Source organism: Budorcas taxicolor, chromosome 13, assembly GCF_023091745.1.
Source record: "Budorcas taxicolor isolate Tak-1 chromosome 13, Takin1.1, whole genome shotgun sequence".
Taxonomy (NCBI): Eukaryota; Metazoa; Chordata; class Mammalia; order Artiodactyla; family Bovidae; genus Budorcas; species Budorcas taxicolor.
The window spans coordinates 70869889-70892090 of NC_068922.1; the positions used below are offsets into that span (position 1 = coordinate 70869889).

The following is a 22202-nucleotide window of genomic DNA, read 5'->3' on the forward strand; positions in this document are numbered from 1 at the left end:
AGGTAGTTGACTTCTATGTGATATTGCTTCTGCTGTCACATGGTTGTCCTGAAAGCCTTGCTGGCTGGCACTGATTAGTCTCTTCCCTTCTTGGCAAACGCCCAAGCAAGAGTCTGAAAATAATTCCAGAAAATGAGTGTTGGGCCACCCTCAGTAATCTAGAGCTTAAGAAGAAAAGCAGCCAGACTTTTCCAGACAACAGGCATTGCCCTCTGAGCAGTGACATTTATTTTAATTTTTTTCCCAATGGAAATGTCACCAAAATATATCACGTATGACTTTTCTCCTAGGGAGGTGGTATGGCTAGACTGATGTGAGTATTGGCTTAGGGGTGGCTGAATTGGGTTTAAAGTCTGCCTGCACCACTTATGTGTTTCATGGCTGGGTCCATGCACTTAGTTTCTGTGTATCTCAGTTTCCATATCTGCAAAATGGGGAAGCTACAACTGCAATGCTGTGAGGAGGCAGACAGTTTATCTATAGTGATAGGCACACAGCCAGTGGGTGCTCATCAAATGGAAGCTAGCCAGCTCTTTCAACTTGAAAATTGTGGGCTCCCAAGGGCTTCCCTAGTAGCTCAATGGTAAAGATCTGCCTGCAAAATAGGAGACGTGAGATGTGGGTTCAATCCCTGGGTTGCAAAGATCCCCTGGAAATGGCAAAGATCCCCTGGAGATACTAGATACTACAAAGATACTAGAACCTACTCTAGTATGCTTGCCTGGAGAATCCCATGGACAGAAGAGCCTGGCAGGCTATGGTCCATAAGGGTGCAAACAGCTGGACACAACTGAAGTGACTTACCACATGTGGGACCTAATGGTCCCACATTAGGGATCAATGAACCAATGAGGTTCACCCTAATTTATTGGATGAACCAGTTTAGTAATACTGAAAAGCAGAGACATTACTTTGCCAACAAAGGTCCGTCTAGTCAAGGCTATGGTTTTTCCAGTGGTCATGTATGGATGTGAGAGTTTGACTGTGAAGAAAGCTGAGCACCAAAGAATTGATGCTTTTGAACTGTGGTGTTGGAGAAGACTCGAGAGTCCCTTGGACTGCAAGGAGATCCAACCAGTCCATTCAAAGGAGATCAGTCCTGAGTGTTCTTTGGAAGGAATGATGCGAAAGCTGAAGCTCCAGTACTTTGGCCACCTCATGCGAAGAGTTGACACATTGGAAAAGACTCTGATGCTGGGAGGGATTGGGGGCAGGAGGAGAAGGGGACGACAGAGGATGAGATGGCTGGATGGCCTCACGGACTCGATGGCCGTGAGTCTGAGTGAACTCTGGGAGTTGGTGATGGACAGGGAGGCCTGGTGTGCTGCGATTCATGGGGTCGCAAAGAGTCAGACACGACTGAGCAACTGAGCTAAAGTTTAATAATATCTCAGTGCATGAAAGTGAAAGTATTAGTCCCTCTGTCATGTCTGACTCTTTACAACCCCATGGACTGAAGCCCACCAGGCTCCTCTGTCTATGGAATTCTCCAGGTAAGAATACTGGAGTGGGTTGCCATTTCCTTCTCCAAGAGATATTCCTGACCCAGGGATCGAACCCAGGTCTCCTGCATTGCAGATGGATTTGTTACCATCTGAGCCACCAGGGAAGTCCAATCTTAGTGCATAGAGGAAAAATAATCACAATGTTGTTCGAGAATAACAGGAAGAAACATAGCAGTTCAGTAATCTACAGTAACAGTATGGTAATCCTTATCTGATGTTAAAAAGCCACCATCTGCTCTGGCTCATCACAGCTAGGATAGTCCTGGAACAACTGATGTGTGGAATATAATGCAAAAATTATACTCTCACAAATGCTACACATACCTGTTTGATGGCCTGAAGACCCACCTGACTTAGGATAGACACTGTTCAAAGTCCACAGAACAGGCAGAAAATTCAAATTGCTGGCAACTGATTCTATTTGCTCCACTGTCCATAATTTCTGGAATAGGACTAGGGAGGAAAACAGGTAACTAGACCATCTCAATAGCCTCCTTCTTGGCTGATCTCCCAGTCTCCGGTATCACAAAAGAGGCTCTGCATGTGGCTATTCAGTGGCTTTCCAGTGCCCCCTCTATTAGCTCCCAACTCCTGCCTTGACCTTTATGCTACAGCAAATATAACTGCTCCTGGTAGCTCCCCATGACATCAGGCTCCCTCTTGACTCCATGCCTTCACTCATGTTGGACCATCTTACTGCTCTTAAATCTCATACAACATTTAAGATATAGCTCTTAAAGTTCCAATCCTTTGGCCACCTGACACAAAGAGCCGACTCATTGGAAAAGACTGATGCTGGGAAAGATTGAGGGCAGGAGAAGGGGACAACAGAGGATGAGGTGGTTGGGTGACATCACTGACTCAATGGACACGAGTTTGAGCAAACTCTGGGAGAAAGTGCAGGAAAGGAAGGCCTAGCATGCTGCAGTCCACGGGGTCACAAAGAATCTGACATGACTTAGTGATTGAACAACAAAGATACATTTCACTGTCACCTGCTCTGGGACTTCTGTCCCCTGAGCTCCTATGTGCATCTCCACAAGCATGAATTGTACTGTAACTAAGTTTTCATGTTTCTGGCTCCCCAACTAGAGTCCAGCTTTCTTTAGAGCATGAGTCATTTGCAGCTAGTTCACAGGCGTGCTCCAAGCACTTAAACAGTGCCTGGCACTGGGTGAGAGCTCAAGAAATGTTCATCGAATGAAGGAATCAACAAATTGCTTTTATCCCCTGTACTCTGCTCCATTCCTGGCATATAAAATACTCCATGCATGCTTGTTGAACTGAACTGAGCCAATTTGAAAGCTGTTCCACCGAACACACTGCTTGGCTTCAAGGGTCTGTAGTCCCTTGAGCTCTGAGCAAAAGCTAGTAACATCGTATGGAAAACCCAGATGAACTTTCTGGCCACCACGATACAAAGGGCAGCTTATTTAAAAGAGGTGCCCACCCTCCTGACAGCTGGAGGCCCATGGACTTGCTTGGGGTGAGCTTGGCTACAGAGATGCCTTCACTGCTTGTGCTATAGATACACTCGGGGCTCCAGCCTCTTATTAACATACCTGTAGTATGACTCTGACTTCAAGGCCCCTGTGGAACACCAAGGCCATAAACGGGACTAGTGCAGAGGTCGTGTCTTCTCTGAAATTTCTGAGCGGGTCATTTTGATTATTTGGTGCATCTGTCTCCATGTCTGTTAATGGCAGATGGGCGAGTAAAGGTGATCTTGCCGGGATACTGTGTTCCCGGGGCCTCTGGCCTGACTAAATAAATTTACCATAGGCTTGTTCCAGAAAGTTCTCTCCCACCCCTCTTCAGATCCCCATCCACACCTTCCCACTAAGCCAGTCCCAGTGCTCCATGGTGGGGAGAGAGGGCTCCTGGCTCAGTGGCCCTCTGAACTGGGCTTGAAGCTGCTGATCCTTTTCCTCCAGGAAGCTTTGCTCCTGGGCAGTCTTGCCCACAGGCATTGCCAGTGGCATAATTCTGCTGGAGGCGCGCATGGTGAAGAGAAAGAAAATGGAAAACGTCAGCCTAAGACCCCTCCTCACCTGACAGGGGCTCCCCGAGACTGAGCAGGCTTCAGCATCACCGTGATGGTCGTGTCTGTTTCATTCAGTGGGGTGTCTGTGTCGTATTCAGGCATTGACGGAGCTGGACAGAGAACAGAGAGAAGGGAGCTGAGCACAGGTCCCAGCCGCACCCCACCATCACCTCCCACAAGACACCCAGGTTGCCTAGGAGGGAGCTATCTGGGGAAGCATTGGTTGAGTCACATGGCATCCGAGGCTTTCAGCAAAGAAGACCCTGACTTTCAACCTTCCTGTAGGTTCCTTCAGGATGCAGAAGAGTCTGGAGAGGGGAACAATGATGTGGCTGGTAGCCTTCATGGATCAAAAAGTTCCACACCATATAGACAGATAAATGCAGGAAATATAAGCACTTAAAGGTGTGAATGTAGAGTCAACCTTAAACACATTTAAAATGCAAATACAGTTTAAAAATTAAAATAAAAGAAATAAAATGCAAATACAAATTACAGCAGTGATGAACTTTGCTCTGATCTTTTTTTTTTTTTTCCTTCATGAGACCCTCTCTTCTGATAGGAGCATCACTAAACCTAATCCCCTGAGAAGGTAATTTAGCCATTTGTACTAAGAGCTATTAATCTTATATCCCTTTTAATTCAGTATTTCAATTTCTGGAATTTAATCCTAAATTCATAATCCAAGCCAAGAAATCAAACTTTATTCGGTAACATGTTCATTGAAGCATTATTTTATTAAAAACATGGAGGCGCCAAATACATCCAACCACAGGGGAATGTTTAATTAAATTACGTCCATCCACTTGACAGAACATTGTAATGAAAGCAGTATAACAACATGGAAGAAGCTCATGGTTTAAGGGTGTATGGAAACATTAAGCTACAAAAACTACCAGGGGTCTGTATCTATGCAAAATATGTATGGATGCAGACCAGAATGGCATGGGCATGCTGAAATAATGTAAACTGTAGACACGCATCTGAGATAATTCTGCTCTGAAGCTGTCTGGTGGGGGAGAGGGTCTTACAGCTGATGGCAGGTGACATCTTGGGTTGCTCTGGCTCTGGTCATTCACTTTTTTTTTCATTCACTCATTCACTGGAGGTTACATGAGAACCTGTGCTGTGCCCTGCACTGCCAAAAGGAATACTCTTGAAAATGAATCACATTTTTACAGATGAAATCGTATGGGGGAAATGTACTATTTGATGCCACTGTGTGCTAGGTAAACTGTTTAGTAAATCACTCAGCATTCCCTCTGGTCTAGTGTAACTGATGTGTGTTTCATATTTTAGGAAGCTCCTGGATTAGGTTTTCTTCATGAGATGACGGTAGTGACACACACGGGACTGCACTGTCCTTGTTGCTCCAAGATCACATGGTCATGGTCGGCTCCGCCCTTTTCCACTCCCAGGTATATTAGGAGTGGATAAAAGCCAACACCATCACCTGTCTTCCTCTCCCCTTTCTAGGACAGATACCTGAAATTTTGGTGGCAATCCTGGTGGTGACGGGCGGTCCAAAGCCCTTTGCAGTGCTGGCCTTGATGGTGAAGGAGTAGGTGGTTCCAGGGTACAGACCCACAAAGAGGTGGTGGGTTTCATTCCGAAGCTTGAACACTTTGCCCCTCTGGCTGGAGAGGTCAGCACTCGGGTCCAATGAGCCCACGGCCTTGTAGTTGATCTGTGCAAGAAGCCAGCAAACAAACCAATCAGTGCCTTGCCCAGGAAGCTGAGTGGAGCTCACCTGGAGGAGCGTAAGGGGAGGAAAGCAGAAGGCAAGCGAGCATGCTCACGAGTTCGGCCATTACCATCCGCCTTACAGACGATCCCAGCCTCCAAGGACTCACTGTCCGTGCTCTGGACTACTGCTGTCTAGTAGAAATAGAGTTTAATCCACATACATAACTCTCAACTTTCTAATGGTCACACTCATTACAGAAAAAATAAAGAAGACCATAAAGCAAAATTAATTTTCATAATCTATTTGGTTGAACTCAGTAGATGTAAAATATTATTATTTAAACCTGCAATCAACATAAAAATTTAATGAAATATGTTCTACTCTACTATTCATATTAGGTCTTAGAAATCGAGTGTATATTTTACCCTATGGCACATCTCCACTTGAACTAGCCACATTTCAAAAGTGTGGTGACCCTGTGTTGCTTGGGGCCATCACTTTGGACAATGTGGCTGCAGTGAAAGTTGCTTGGTCATGTCCGACTTTTTGCAACCCCATGGACTAGAGAGTCCGTGGAATTCTCTAGGCGAGAATACTGGAGTGAGTTGCCTTTCCCTTCTCCAGGGGATCTTCCCAACCTGGGGATCAAATCCAGGTCTCCTGCATTGCAGGCGGATTCTTTACCAGCTGAGCCACAAGGGAAAGCCTGTGTGGCTGTAGAGCAGTGTTCACGTAGAGTGTCCTGATAAGAATTATCTGGAAGGCTAGTTAAAAATGCATGACGCATCCCCTGCTCCACAAGGTGCTGGCTGGTGTCTCATGTATTATCTCATTTGTTTTCCCTGAAAACCTTGGGGGTATCAAGATATCCATTCTCATTTTAATGATGGAGACACTGAGGCTCCAATGGGAACAATCTGCATTAAATCGGTGCTTTTTGAAATATCTATGATGAAGACCCAGTTCTGTTTCCTCATCCACTGCAGACCCACAATGATTCAAAGACCACATCACACATGACTCATCACGTGAGTTCTACACACGTGCAAGGAGACACATCCATTGACCACACATGCAATGTCAAAGCCCTAAAAAGTTTCCTGGTGCTCCCTCTCAGCTTCTGCATATTATGCTGCTGTGAAAGTAACAAAACAGTTGGTATTGCCTTACCAGCCCCCAGGGATCACACTCTAAGTATCTTATTTCTAAATTTCACAGCTGTTAAAGCAGCAAACTTTTGGTTTACTTGGGGGTGTGGGGGGGGGGGTGTGGGTGTGTGTGATCAGCCATGTCCGACTCTTTGTGACCCAGTGGACTGAAGCCCACCAGGCTCCTCTGTCCATGGGATTCTTCAGTCAAGAACACTGGAGTGGGTTGCCATGCCCTCCTCCAGAGGATCTTCCCAACCCAGGGATCAGACTCAGGTCTCCTACATTACAGGCAGATTCTTTACTATCTGGGTCACCAAGGAAGCTCAGGTTTATCTAGTTTGTTCTTTTAAAAGTGTTTTACTGGAGCACAATTTATATTCAGAAAACTAGACAGCTAGATGAAGTTTTACTAACTGGACAGGACCATGTGACCAGCAACTAATCAAGAGACACATTACCAGACCCGAGGTTTTCCCCTCACATCTCCTTTCTGATCCCCCCTCCCCTGCAAGAATACCCTCTACCCTGACTTCTAACAGCACAGACTAACTCTGCCTGGCTTTGAACTTTATACAAATGGAATTGTACAGGCTGTACTTTTCAGTGTCCGCTTCTTTTGCTCAACATCATGTGTGTGAGATTCACAAGGCTATCCCATGTGGCCAGAGATCAGGCCTTGTCGAGGTTATCCCGTGTCCTATCTCTGACCAAAGATAAACCCAGGTTTGTTGGACTCTGAAACCTGTGTTCTTTATTTCAAACCACACTTGCCAGCCTAAAAACGAATTTAAGTAACCAAAGAATACGTTCATTCTGTTCATTCACTCTCTCACTTGCTCTGTGACAACTAGTGCCCGCACACTCCCGTATGCTAGGACGTGCACTCTGTGTGGCCAGGCCCTAGCAAATGAATGCAATGAACACTGGTCAGGCCCTGTCCTCAGGGTCTTCTGTTCCAGAATGAGGTAAGTTAACAACACAGCCACCTTGCACCACTGTCTTCCCTCAGGAATGTATCATGCTTGTCAGGAAGGCCAAAGCCAGGCAGAAAAGGGAATATACCAACTTTGCTTCAAAAATAAGCAGCTGGGACTTCTATGGTGGTCCAGGGCTTAACACCCCATGCTTCTAATACAGAGGGCCCAGGTTTGAACCCTGGTCAGGGACCTAGATCCCACAGACCCCAACTAAGAGTTCAGCTGCTACTGAAGATCCCACATGTTGCAACCAAGACTCAGTGCAGCCAAATAAATAAATAGTTAAAAGAAATTAGTAGTTGGCTCTTTCTGGTTAGAGCACCAACCATTCTGGAGAAAGAGGTAATCTCTCTCTCTGCTATGAAACAGCAGCAGTGTGGCAACTGATGTCACAGGTTGAGGAGAGAGGCCAGACTTTGCCTGCAGTGCAGTGAGGCCAGGAGGAACCGTGCACAGAACTGAAGGATTCGGGCACTTTGCAAGCAGAGCTGGCAGGGCACCCATCCCTCAGGTCCCGGGGGCCCGTGGTCACAGCATTCCCTCTGATAACTCCACCCACTTCAGCCCTTCCCAGAAGCAAGTCAGATAATTTACACCCCCAGAGACTGGACTGATGGAAGTTGAAACACATTCCTGGCTCCTCTCTTGCGATACTGTTGCTGCACCCCTGGGGATTTCCCTGAGGGATGTCACTCCATGTGCCTCCATAGGTAGCTGGCTGGAAAACACGCCCATCCTTGGCTACCTTCCTCTTCCTTCCCCACTTCTTAGTGTTTCCCAAAGTTCTCAATAATCTGTTCATGCTCAAATCCTTGTCTCAGGCTCTGCTCCTGAGAAATGTCAAACTAAGACAAAGTGCTCAGGGCGGCATCTTAAGGGGAAAACTGAACTATCAATAGTACCTGGGGATGATAAAGAGTCAGAGCAGAGAAAGGAGCATTCTAGGTTCTAGGCAGAGCAAACTAAGTGGGCCAAGACCTGGGGTGGGAGAAGGCTTGGGAGAATGGACAAAAATCCTGTGTAGACTGGAGAGCTGTGTGTAGCTGGAATCCAGTTTTTCCTGGTGGAAGAAGGGGGCAGATGTTCGAATAGTTTTGCCTGTGGCTGTGAACCCCGGGGTGCTAGAGCATCCTGTTGAAATTCCACCCCCATCCCCTGCCTGGGCTGGTGGCAACTACATTGATATACAGACACTGGGTGGTAAAACTCATGCCTTATTTACTAGCCAATTCCTTTCCTGCACTCCAAATTCAATCCAAAAGCGACTCAATTTCCGCCAAGCTGTCAATATAATATACCGTGCTCGCCTGCTCTCCTCACCTTTCCTGGTATTACAGGATCCTCACTTACTTGTAATGAAACACTATGAATAAATCAATGTATGTTAATATAGCGTGTCTTCAATTTTTTATGAAGGGTTTCGCCAAATCTAATTCCCTCTGCTTTGTCAGAACCGGTCTTTGAAAAATTTAACTTGCAAGTTTTACGAAGTTAGTGGGGGATCAGGCTGGGGAGGGAAAGGAGGAAGGTGAGATAAATTGAATGGGATGGAGCTGGGACTGTAAAATGCATCCAGTAATGTGACTCCTCATTTGGAGGCAGAGGGAAAGGAAGATTTGTTAGGATAGCAAACATAAAAGAAGGAAGTGGTGGGGAAAGAGGGCTGAGCTGCATGTCAGCCCTGGGCTCCGGGGGCGGGGTTCTGGCTGCAACAAAGTGCTCTGGGCCACCCTAGTCTCTCTCGTCTGGGTGCTCTCAGTGGGATGCCCGACAGAAGCTGGAGTGAGAACTTTCCAAAGAGAATTCAATCACATCACCCCTTAGAACAGCGGTCCCCAGTCTTTTTGGCTCCAGGCACCGGTTTTGTGGAAGACAATTTTTCCACACACTGGACGTAGTGGGTGGAATGGTTTCGGGACAGTTCAAGGGCATCACATTTATTGTGCACTTTCCTGATGGCTCAGACGGTAAAGAATCTGCCTGAAATGTGGGAGACCTGGGTTCAATCCCTGGGTCAGGAAGATCCCCTGGAGAAGGAAATGGCAACCCACTCCAGTATTCTTGCCTGGAGAATCCTATGGACAGAGGAGCCTGGCAGGCTACAGTCCATGGGGTTGCAAACAGTCGGACATGACCGAGCGACTAACACTTCCACTTATTTCTATTGCACAATAAATGTAATATGCTTGAATCATCCTTTTTCACTGGGCTTCCCTGGTAGTGAAGACAGTAAAGAATCTGCCTGCAATTCAGGAGACCTGGGTTCAATCCCTGGAGTAGGGAATGGCTATCCATTCCAGTGTTCTTGTCTGAAGAATTCCATGGACAGAAGGCACCTGGCAGGCTACAGTCCATGGGGTCGCAAGCAGTTGGACACCACTGAGTGACTTTCACTTACACTTATTTCTATTATTATTGTATCAGCTCCACTTCAGACCATCACTAGGCATTAGATCCTGGAGGTTGGGGACCCCTGTCTTAGAATCAAAAGAGCAACAGTTTCCCACAGGTTTGGGGATAGGACCACATCCTTACCTGTGGCTCTCCAGCTCTCTGGAGAGGCATGCACTTGCCTCTCTGGCCTTCCTAGCTTGCATCCCAGGCCTTATTTCAGTGTCCGAAAAGAGCCATGGTCTCTTTGGCCACAGGGCTTTTGCATCAGCTATTCTGTCAGCTCAGATGATTTTTTTCCTTCCCTTCACTTCGTTAATGACTCCTCACCCTCAGCTCTCACCTAAAATGACCCTTGCCATGAGCACCTTCCTTGACTCTCAGGTCCTATTTTACGTTCCCAGAGTCACATGGGTCTCCTCTGAACCACTACTTTTATACTGAACCCTGCAATTATTTCATTGATGATTCCCTTTTCTTCCAGCCCAGAGTCCGAAAAAGTAAAGCTTGAAAGCCAAATTTGGCCCATCATCTGTTTTTGTAAATAAAACTCGTTTGGAACACCAGTCACAGCATTCTACTCTGAGTGTTTACAGGCATGGTCTTTGCCATCTTTGTGACTTCCAAGGCAAATGTACCAATGGAGGCCAGTTCAAGGTAATCTCTTCCTGTTAAAAGTGTAGCCTTGATGCTTTGGCTTACCGACAGTTCCAAGGCAAAATGTGAACAAGTCCCTTCTGAAGATCACAGTGAATGCACAGATGGCTGCAATATAGGTGCCAATGACTTCTTGGCCATGAGACTTTTGTTTTTCCTGGAAAGCTGAGGACTAGAGTAACAGTGGAAAAGATGATCATGACTGACACAGGCACTGGTGTCCCTGGGTTTCTAACCCAGTTGAAGGTGGGCAGGAACTTGCCACATCTTGTAGACAGTTCCTGCTTTTGCTTCCATTGTGATTGTATCATTCCCTCCATCAACAGATGCTCACCAATAACCCATTCTGTGCTGGACTCTGCTCTGGGCTCTTGGGAAACACTGGCTAAGGCCCAGTTTTTTACTTTGAAGACCCACAGAGGCACTGGTGGGTACCATAGGAAATTGAGGTCTTTGGGAACACAGTTATGGGAGTAACCAGTTCTGTCAAAGACAGTGGGGCAGCCTCCCGGAGAAGCTGCAAGAGCACTGGGTTGGCTAGTGGCCCTCAGCACAGACTCCAGCATGTATGTCCTGGGACCTTTAAACAGTACCAAGGCCTGCACTCAGCGCACACCAACTGAATCGAACGTTTCAATGACAAGCCTGGCAATCAGTACATGTTTAAAGTTCTCCAGGAGATCTGATTGGAGAAGGCAATGGCACCCCACTCCAGTACTCTTGCCTGGAAAATCCCATGGGTGGAGGAGCTTGGAAGGCTGCAGTCCATGGGGTCGGTGAGGGTCAGACAAGACTGAGCGACTTCACTTTCACTTTTCACTTTCACGCATTGGAGAAGGAAATGGCAACCCACTCCAGAGTTCTTGCCTGGAGAACCCCAGGGACAGGGGAGCCTGGTGGGCTGCCGTCTATGGGGTCGCACAGAGTCGGACATGACTGAAGTGACTTAGCAGCAGTAGCAGCAGGAGATCTGATTGGGCAGCCAGGGCTGGGAATGCTGGAACTGAGCCCCAAAGCATGAAGGCGATTAAGCAGAACTGTGAACGTGGCACATGCCAGGGAAAGGTGTCCTAGAGCAGTCTGCTGGAAGGAAGTGGAAACTCACCACTGGCACATCACGGCGACAGCTGCTGAAGGCAAGATTCGCTGTGGAGTTCTAAAGTTGCTGGGTGAAACCAAGGAGAAATGGAATAGCCGCATAGCCTTGTGTGTATGCTTAGTCACTCAGTCGTGTCTGACTCTTTGTGACCCTTTGGATCGTAGCCCACCAGGCTCCTCCATCCATGGGATTTTTCAGGCAAGGATACCGGAGTGGGTTGCCATTTCCTTGTCCAGGGGATCTTCCTGACCCAGGGATTGAATCTGAGTCTCCTGTGTCTCCTGCACTGCAGGTGGATTCTTCACCCACTGAGCCATCAGGGAAGCCCAATGCATATCCTCGTGTGCATGCTCAGTCATGTTTGACTTTTTGTGAACCCATGCACTGTAGCTGGCCAGGCTCCTCTATCCATGGAGTTTTCCAGGCAAGAATGCTGAAGCAGATTGCTATTTCCTTCTCTAGGGAATCTTCCTGACCCAGAGATCAAACCCATGTCTCCTGCATCTCCTGTATTAGCAGTTATCTCTCCCCAAATGCTGTGAAAGTGCTGCACTCAATATGCCAGCAAATTTCGAAAACTCAGCAGTGGCCACAGGACTGGGAAAGGTCAGTTTTCATTCCAATCCCAGAGAAAGGCAATGCCAAAGAATACTCAAACTACCACACAATTGCACTCATCTCACACGCTAGTAGGGAGAAGGAAATGGCAACCCACTCCAGTGTTCTTGCCTGGAGAATCCCAGGGATGGGGGAGCCTGGTGGCTGCCATCTATGGGGTCACACAGAGTCAGACACGACTGAAGTGACTTAGCAGCAGCAGCAGTACACGCTAGTAAAGTAATGCTCAAAATTCTCCAAGCCAAGTTTCAGCAATACGTGAACCGTAAACTTCCTGATGTTCAAGCTGGTTTTAGAAAAGGCAGAGGAACAAGACATCAAATTGCCAACATCCGCTGGATCATGGAAAAAGCAAGGGAGTTCCAGAAAAACATCTATTTCTGCTTTATTGACTATACCAAAGCCTTCGACTGTGTGGATCACAATAAACTGTGGAAAATTCTGAAAAAGATGGGAATACCAGACCACCTGACCTGCCTCTTGAGAAACCTATATGCAGGTCAGGAAGCAACGGTTAAAACTGATCATGGAACAACAGACTGGTTCCAAATAGGAAAAGGAGTATGTCAAGGCTGTATCCTGTCACCCTGCTTATTTAACTTACATGCAGAGTACATCATGAGAAATGCTGGGCTGGAAGAAGCACAAGCTGGAATCAAGATTGCCAGGAGAAATATCAATAACTTCAGATATGCAGATGACACCACCCTTATGGCAGAAAGTGAAGAGGAACTAAAACGCCTCTTGATGAAAGTGAAAGTGGAGAGTGAAAAAGTTGGCTTAAAGCTCAACATTCAGAAAATGAAGATCATGGCATGTGGTCCCATCACTTCATGGGAAATAGATGGGGAAACAGTAGAAACAGTGTCAGACTTCATTTTTTGGGGCTCCAAAGTCACTGCAGATGGTGATTGCAGCCATGAAATTAAAAGACACTTACTCCTTGGAAGGAAAGTTATGACCAACCTAGATAGTATATTCAAAAGCAGAGACATTATTTTGCCAACAAAGGTCCATCTAGTCAAGGCTATGGTTTTTCCAGTGATCATGTACGGATGTGAGAGTTGGACTGTGAAGAATGCTGAGCACCGAAGAATTGATGCTTTTGAACTGTGGTGTTGGAGAAGACTCTTGAGAGTCCCTTGGACTGCAAGGAGATCCAACCAGTCCATTCTAAAGGAGATCAGTCCTGGGTGTTCTCTGGATGGAATGATGCTAAAGCTGAAACTCCAGTACTTTGGCCAACTGATGCGAAGAGTTGACTGATTGGAAAAGACTCTGATGCTGGGGGGGATTGGGGGCAGGAGGAGAAGGGAATGACAGAGGATGAGATGGCTGGATGACATCACCGACTTGATGGATATGAGTTTGAGTGATCTCCAGGAGTTGGTGATGGACAGGGAGGCCTGTTATGCTGCAATTTATGGGGTCTCAAAGAGTCGGACATGACTGAGCAACTGAACTGAACTGAGTCCCCAAATGTAATGAGACCACAAGTTCTTTGATATCTCTCCTTCCAGAAAGTGGAGGCTAATTTCTCTCTCCTTGAGTATGGGCTGGACCTACTGACTCATGATAGAAAAGGGAAAAACAGTAGCTTTACAGTAGAGGGATTGAGCAGACAGGAGCTTAACCAAGGGATCAAAGTCAACACTGCCAATGATAAGTCATGTTGAGATGGAGGGCTCCCTGTAGGTGATGAGATGCATACACAGCCTCCATGGCCTGCCTCCCCAGAATCTCCATCCATTCATGAGACAATATCAGACTAACCCAGAATGAGCACTGATCATCACTCTTTGAAAATGTCAATATCATAAAGACAAGGAGAAGACCAAGAAACTGTCACAGAAAAATCCAAAGTTCCGTCAATAGTAATGCACAGATGTGAAATCTCAGTTTTGATAAACATACCAAAGTTAGGGAAGATGTTAACATTCAGAGCAGTAGTGTGAAAGGTAAGGAACTCTCAGTACTATTTTTCACAACTTTTTGGGTAAATTTAGAATTATTTCAAAATACAGTGTTTAAGAAACCACCACAAAATGTGGCCTGCTGGGTTTTGGCACCTATGAGATCCCTGTAGCTGCAGGATAGAATCTATAACACATATTCATGGAGGTCTGGATTTGGCCTGGTGCTGAGAATTGGAGTCTTCAGAAATGTACAGTCCAGCCTGGTGGGAGGCAGCCATGACCACCAGAAAGAGTTGTAAAGGTATATGTAGATTACTGCTTTGAAGGAAGGGAAAGTGGTTCTTGGGAGCATGTATTAGAGGCTTTTGGTGTCTCGAAGTCTTCCTCATAGAGTGTGATGGTGTTAAATGGATGCAGGGCTGTGAGGAGGGTGTGCGGAGTGATGGGAGACAGAGGAGGGGGAAGGAAGAGGAGGCCAGAGAGACGCTCCTGGGCAGGAAGGCTATTGGCCTATGGTCGGTTTTGTGCAACCTGGAAAAAGGCATTTCTCTGGGCAGATGGTGACCGCCCCTCAGCCTCAGTCCCTGTACACTTCAGCGAGCTTAAAGCGCCTTTGTGAGAAGGAAAAATAGGCCTTTCTTAATGTCTAGGCATAGTCCTCCTGACAGATAGAGGAAGTAACGTAGAGGGCTTCATCTCCTTGGTCGTACAGTACACAACCCACACAACCATTTGTGACAGTCCTGTTTTGAGGTCAGGTCACAGAAGCCGTTATGTGAATCTTCAGGTGCTTGGGTTTTATCTTGAGGGCAGTTTCAAGTCATTAAAGGGGAGGGACATAGCATCACAGCAGTATTTAAGAATACTGCTACTAAACTTCTGGTCCGTAGACAAAACAGCATCCGTCATCACCAGGGAGCTCGTTAGACATGCAGATTTAGCAGCCCATCTCAGGCTTACTGATCAAAATGTCTGGGACCCGGGAATCTGCATTTAACAAGTTCTCCAAGTGATTCTCATGCCTGGTGATTTTATTTTTGTTTGTTTTAAAACTTCTTATTTTGTATTGGGGTATAACTAATTATACGCTAGCAAAGTAATGCTCAAAATTCTCCAAGCTAGGCTTTAACAGTACGTGAAATGTGAACGTCCAAATGTTCAGGCTGGATTTAGAAAAGACAGAGGAACCAGAGATCAAATTGCCAACGTCCATTAGGTCATCAACAAAGCAAGAGAATTCCAGAAAAAGCATCTACTTCTGCTTTATTGATTACGCCAAAGCCTTTGACTGTGTGGATCAGAACAAACTGTGGAAAATTCTTCAGGAGATAGGAATACCAGACCACCTTACCTGCCTCCTGAGAAATCTGTATGTAGGTAAGGAAGCAACAGTTAGAACTGGACATGGAACAACCTGGTTCCAAACCGGGAAAGGAGTATGTCAAGGCTGTGTATTGCCACCCTGCTTTTTTAACTCATATGCAGAGTACATCATGGAAATGCCAGGCTGGATGAGGCACAAGCTGGAATCAACATTGCAGGGAGAAATACCAATAACCTCAGATACTCAGATGATACCACTGTTATGGCTGAAAGTGAAGAAGAACTAAAGAGACTCTTGATGAAAGTGAAAGAGGAGAGTGAAAAAGCTGGCTTAAAATTCAACATTCAAAAAACTAAGATCAAGTCATCCAGTCCCATCACTTCATGGCAAATAGACGGGGAAACAATGGACACAGTGAGGGACTTTATTTTTTGGGGCTCCAAAATCACTGCAGATGGTGACTGCAGCCATGAAATTAAAAGACGCTTACTCCTTGGGAAAAAAGCTATGACCAACCTAGATAGCATATTAAAAAACAGACATTACTTTGCTGTCAAAGGTCTGCTACCAAAGTTATGGTTTTCCCAGTAGTCATGTATGGATGTGAGAGTTGGACTGTAAAGAAAATTGAGCACTGAAGAATTGATGCTTTTGAACTGTGCTGTCGAAGACTCTCGAGAGTCCCTTGGACTGCAAGGAGATCCAACCAGTCCATCCTAAAGGAAATCAGTCCTGAATACTCATTGGAAGGACTGATGCTGAAGCTAAAACTTCAATACTTTGACCCCCTGATGTGAAGAACTGACTCATTGGAAAAGACCTTGATGCTGGGAAAGATTGCAGGCAGGAGGAGAAAGGGATGACAGAGGATGAGATGGTTGGATGGCATCACCGACTTGATGGACATGAGTTTGAGCAGGCTCAGGGAGTTGGTGATGGACAGGGAAGCCTGGCATGCTGCAGCCCATGGGGTAGCAAAGAGTTGGACACGACTGAGCGACTGAAATGAACTGAACTGATAGCTAATTAGCTGATACCTAATCAGAGATATTAGCTTCCCTGGTAGCTCAGATGGTAAAGAATCTGCTTGCAATGTGGGAGACCCAGGTTCAGTCCCTGGGTTGGGAAAATCCCCAGAAGAAGGGAATGACAACCCACTTCAGTATTCTCTCCTGGAGAATTCTATGGACAGAAGAACCTGGTGGGCTACAGTCTATGGGGTCGCCAAAAATTGGACACGACTGAGTGACGAGCACATATTGCTGATGAGCAAAGTTGTGACAGTTTCAGGCGGACAGCAAAGGGACTCAGTCATACACATACATGCATCCATTTTTCCGTAAATTCCCCTCCCATCCAGGCTGCCGCATAACACTGAGTAGAGTTCCTTGTGCTATACGGTGGGTCCTTGTTGGTCATCCATTTAAAATATAGCAGTGGGTACATGTCCATCCCAAACTCCGTAACTCTCCCTTCTGCCCAGCAACTATAAGCTCATTCTCTGCCTGTGATTCTCTTTCTGTTTTGTAAGCTCATTTGCACCACTTAAGATTCCACATATAAGGGATGGCACACAGTGTTTCTCCTTCTCTGTTTGACTCACTTCATTCAGTATGACAACCTCTAGGTCTATCCATGGTGCTGCAAAGGGCATTATTTCACTCTTTTTCATCTCTGAGTAATGTCCATTGAATATATGTACCACGTTTTCTTCATCCATGCTTCTGTTGATGGACGCTTATGTTGCTTCTATGTCTTGGTGATTGTAAACTGAGCTGCAATGAACACTGGGGTGCATGCATCCTTTAAGGTCATGTTTTTCCCTGGATATAATGCATGCTGAATTTGGAGAGGCACATTCTCTGGTGAGAGGATGGGGGATTAAACTGCCTGGAGGAACAGCCAAGAACTGGCTCTCTTCCAGATGACAGATGACAAAGAAGGCCTGGTTCAGACAGGAAGCGGAGGGGATAGAGAGAAGGGGGTGGATCTGAGAGCAGTAGAGTTTTGGCTGGTGGAGGAAGAGGTCTCTAGAAATGCAGGAATAAGGCAGAGCCCACACATGGCAATGGGCCAGAAAGGGGATGCGCCTTTCCAGGAAACTGCTGGAGCAGCTCTGTGAGTGTCCACCAGCCTGATCCTTCTAATGCTACTGACATGCAGGTATGAAAAGAGTTGGGGAGAGGAGACTATTGGAGTTTAGTCTTGCAAACCTTGCTGAAACCCAGATCCACCACATATTAAGAACTGTGTGGCTAGGATATAACCTCACCAGGCAAACTGTTCTACTAACAATTGATTGAGCAGCAAATTCCCGGCCAGGCTTCTCTGGTTCCCAAGGCTGAGCTCCAAGGTCAGAGGCCCAGACTGTGGGCTGGGTCAGCTAAGCCAGGGTCTGCCTGGGCTTAGCTCCCTTCCAGGGGCTGCCAGCACAGGCAGTGATGTCCATGGTTTGCTGGGCATGATAGTCCTGATGCTGCCGCCTGCAGGGAGCTTGCTCCAGTCTTAGGTGGATTCCCTTGGCTGCTAGAGATCAAAGATGTTTGCCCAACATGGCTTCTGCTCAGTTCCAATCAATACCCTGTTCTCTGATTTCAGCTGGTAGCCTGGTGGCTCTGGGATCAAACACGAGGAGAAACCAAGCTCAGAATCCAGCTGGCCCAAGGTCATTAGTATTCACCATCCAGCAACCAAAACAGCAAGGTTGGCCAGGAGGTGATAATAACAAGGATTAACAAGCACTGAGTGCTTTCCGTGTGTCCCACTCTATTTCCTAAATCACCACCTGGCCCGTCAGCTCCCAGACTTCAGGTAAGAGTCTGTTAATACACGATCCCCCACTAGTATCTCAGCCCCACCAAATCTCACCACTGGGTTACTTCTCTATCTTCCCCTCTCCTCGTCTCTGTCCCACAGCAGAGGGATAGTCTGACAGTTTCACTCTTTCAAACTGCTCTGAATTTCAAAGATGCCGTCAGATTCCCATAACAGGGCCATCATCAATTCTGACGGCTCTAAGCTTGTTCTTCCTAAACTGTCATAATGCAGCTTAATAATATGAAGCTTAAACCTCCTTTCAGCTTTTAATCTCGTGCTGGGGTGTCCTGGGTGCTATGATTTTATTATTTTCAAAGAAATCTTTTGGCTTAATGAGTCTGTCTAGTGATATTCCCAATTGCTTTTAGTCTGCATTGCAATATTTCTCAGGTTTCTAAATGCAAGCTGCTTGCCTTCCCATTTCACACACAGCTGATTTCTGCTCTACTAAGTTTAACCTAGTTAAGTTGCGTGACCAATTCCTCTCTGGTTGGCTTTGGGGTATGGAGATGTGACAGAACTTGAACAACCCCTTGACCTGCTTCCTGGAATCTTGCAGCCCCACCAGTGGCCTTTCTGGCAGAGACAGCCTGGGGAAATCCTTCCATGAGGGCAAGGCCAGGAAGCTACTGATTAACTGCTATCACTGTCAACACCCAGCCTGGCATGGAGGGGAAGCCAATGAGCTTTGCCAAATAAATGAAGAGACTCTGTGTGACCCCATAGACTGCAGCCCACCAGGCTCCCCTGTCCCTGGGATTCTCCAGGCAAGGACACTGGAGTGGGTTGCCATTTCCTTCTCCAATGCATGAAGGGAAAAGTGGAAGTGAAGTCGCTCAGTCATGTCTGACTCTTTGCGATCCCATGGACTGCAGCCTACCAGGCTCCTTCATCCATGGGATTTTCCAGGCAAGAGTACTGGAGTGGGTTGCCATTGCCTTCTAAGGACGAAAATGTAGCAAACTCAGAATGCGGCACAGCTGGGTTTGAAATGAAGTCATTCTGATGCCAAATCCAGCATTTCCAACCTTGAGCTCAACTTGCCCTCAGCCCTCTGCACATGTCCACATGTGACCTGCTGCCGAGGAGATGACCTGCTGTGGGTATCGGAAACCCTCAGCACCCAGGCTCTGGAGTGTGTCCCTCTGAGCCTGTCTCCCTATAGAGGGACTTGGCAGCAACCCTGCAGCTGGGCCCATGCCTGTCTGGCACACAGTTGGCACTCCATTAAATTCTTTGTTTAATAATTAACATGGCCCAAGTTGCTGAAGCTCTTGTCCTCTTGGGTCTGTATCTAAATCTGTATAAGTAGAAAGGCCCTTCACTGCTTTCCTATTTTTGGTGCTTTTTAAAAATGGCCACACAACTTTGGACAGCCCTCCCATCAAGAGATAGAGATTATGTCGCCCCCTTGAGTCCAGGAGGACTTATGACCACTTGACCAATAGAAGAGTGCTGTGTGGCTGCCGTCTATGGGGTCGCACAGAGTCGGACGCGACTGAAGCGACTTAGCAGCAGCAGCAGCAGTGTGGCCTTTGAGAATGGGTCATAAAAGGCAATGAAGATTCTGACCTATTCACAGGGGTCATTCATGTCTACAGCCTCTAAGCTGCTAAGTGAGAAGTCCAAGCCCCTGGATGGCCATGCTGTGAGGAAGCACAGTGCACCTGAAGAGGCCATGTGTAGATGCTTTGGTCAATGGCCTGGCTGAATCCAGCCTTTGAGTCCCAGAGTCTGGGCACCAGAATGGCGAGTGAGCAAGTCTCCAGATAACTCTAGTTCTCAGCTGTCTAGTCATTCCTGGCCATATCAGTCTTCTCGGCTGAGCCCTGAGATGTTGTGAGGTTGAAACAAGCCACGTTTTTTTCAATTTCCTGACCCACAGAACCTGTAAGCATTTTAAGGTTGTTGTTTTACACCACTAAATTTGGGGATGGTCTGTTACACCGCAATAATAACTAGAACATCATTTGTCCATTAGACTTGAGAGTTTAAGAGTATGGATACCATTTTATTCACTTTGGAGCCCCAAAAGGAAACACAGTATTAATAGATGCTCAGTAGATACATGCCACCTTCTTAACCAAGAGATCAAAGTTAACGACTCCAGTAATGAGAAATGCAGACATCAGGTGTCTCCTGATAAGAGCCTCTGAGAAAGGCATACCACTTATGCTATAGCTTTGCCCAAAAAATGAGTCAACTGAACCAAAGGACAGTCTACACAATGATTGACCAGAAGTCTTCAAAAGTGCCAAAGTCACCGGAAAAAAAGACTAAGGGGAAACGAAGGCATAATAGTAACAACTGCAATCAATGTAGAATCCTGAATTGGAAACAGAGCAACAGTGGGAAAACAAAGTAACACCTAAATAAGGCCTCCAGATGACAGTATTCATCAGACTGTAGTTGAACACATTGATCAGTGTTAATCTCCTGGTTTCAGTCATTTCACTGCGGCTGTGTGTGATGCTCACATTAGGGGAAGCTGGGTGATGGGTATATGGGAACTGTACTAATTTTGAGACTACTCAGTAAGTCCAAAGTATTTTAAAATTAACTGTTTTAAAAGAAAACAAACTTATGGTCACCAAAGGGGAGGGGAAAGAGGGATAAATCAGGAGATTGGGATTGACATATACACACTGTTAGGTAAAAGACGACCAGGTACACCAAAAAATGTTTAACAGGCTTTAATGGAGAAGTGCTCCCGGGCGGGGTTCCCGGACCCGAATGGGGCAGGTCAAGGAAATCCGTGCGTCGGGCCGTGTTGGAAATTTGTTTATATACGCACGCTGCGAGGGATGGCTGGGCTAGCGGAAGGGGGTTTGGATAGGTTGCCGGTTCGCGGCGTCGGGAGCTGATAGGTTTCTCTATGCGGCTGGGGTGGGGTGGCTTATGCAGCTGAGGCGGCGCGGTTCATGCAGCTAGGGCAGGGCGGCTTTAGCTGGCGGAGTGTGCTGTCATTGGTCCCCGGATCCGGGAGGTTCCCTCTGTTAGGGACATCCCCCGCCAGCCGGGGAGAGAAGGGGGCGGCTCCTCACCGCAACCAGCGAAGTGTGCTGTCATTGGTCCCCGGGATCTGGGAGGATCCTCCAGTTAGAGACTTTCTCGCTGGTGGGAGGGAGAGGAGGGGCGGCCCATCATGGCCCCCAGGTTCTGACCTTACACACAGTACTGTATATAAAACAGATACCGACTAAGAACCTACTGTATAGCATAGGGAGCTCTACTCAATACTCTGTAATGACCTATATGGGAAAAGAGTCTAAAAAAGAGTGGATATATGTATCTGTATAACTGACCCACTTTGATATACAACAGAAACTAGCACAACATTATAAGTTAACTGTATTCCAATAAAAAATAATTTAAAAAATAAAATTAAATATTTTAGAAATGGAAGAACAAAAATAAATGTGTGCTAAATTGCACCGATTGGCTAGTCTGAAATCATGAAACCACAGGTCAGAATTCAAAGGCTCAACCTTCTGCTTCTTACTGCCTTGTTGAAATTCACTGTAATAACAACAATATGAGTTAATATTTGCTGGCATTCAACTCTGCCAGGAGCCATGCCAAGCACTGACCATGAATGACTCATCTAATCATCATAAGTTCCTCAGTCTAGTACCATTATTATTCCCATTTTACAGATGAGGAAACCAAGACCTGGGGGACAATAAGTATCTTTGCAGGGTTCTCCCAGCTAGTAAGCTGCAGCACCAGACCTGGAACTCAGGCGGTGGGAACCTGGAGTCTGTCTATCTGCTTAACCTCAGGGCTCTGCAGTCCCCATGATCAGTGGCCAGTCTTGAATCCAGGGGCTGGGAGATAGAAAGTGCTGTGGGAAAGCTGTCTGGAAAAAGCAGCTGGTGTAAGAGGACACACGTGGAGTCTGGAAGGACAGGGAGAGAGCTGGGGACAGGGACACCAAAGTTAAGAAGAGCTGGGGTGGAGGTAAATTTGGAGACTGGAGGGAGTCCAGGGCTGCTGCCTGACGGAACTTTCCAAGC

General features: G+C 46.6%; 1 protein-coding gene across 1 annotated transcript in view; it reads right to left on the reverse strand.

The window, feature by feature from the left end:
- PTPRT (protein tyrosine phosphatase receptor type T) overlaps window positions 1-22202 on the reverse strand; it is an 816693-nt gene that overhangs the window by 276770 nt on the left and 517721 nt on the right. The window contains exons 9-10 of the mRNA XM_052650453.1: window positions 5035-5236; window positions 3557-3659 (exon numbers count right to left, since the gene is read on the reverse strand). Coding sequence (XP_052506413.1) covers window positions 3557-3659; window positions 5035-5236 — 305 coding nt within the window. The remainder of the gene's footprint in view (window positions 1-3556; window positions 3660-5034; window positions 5237-22202) is intronic.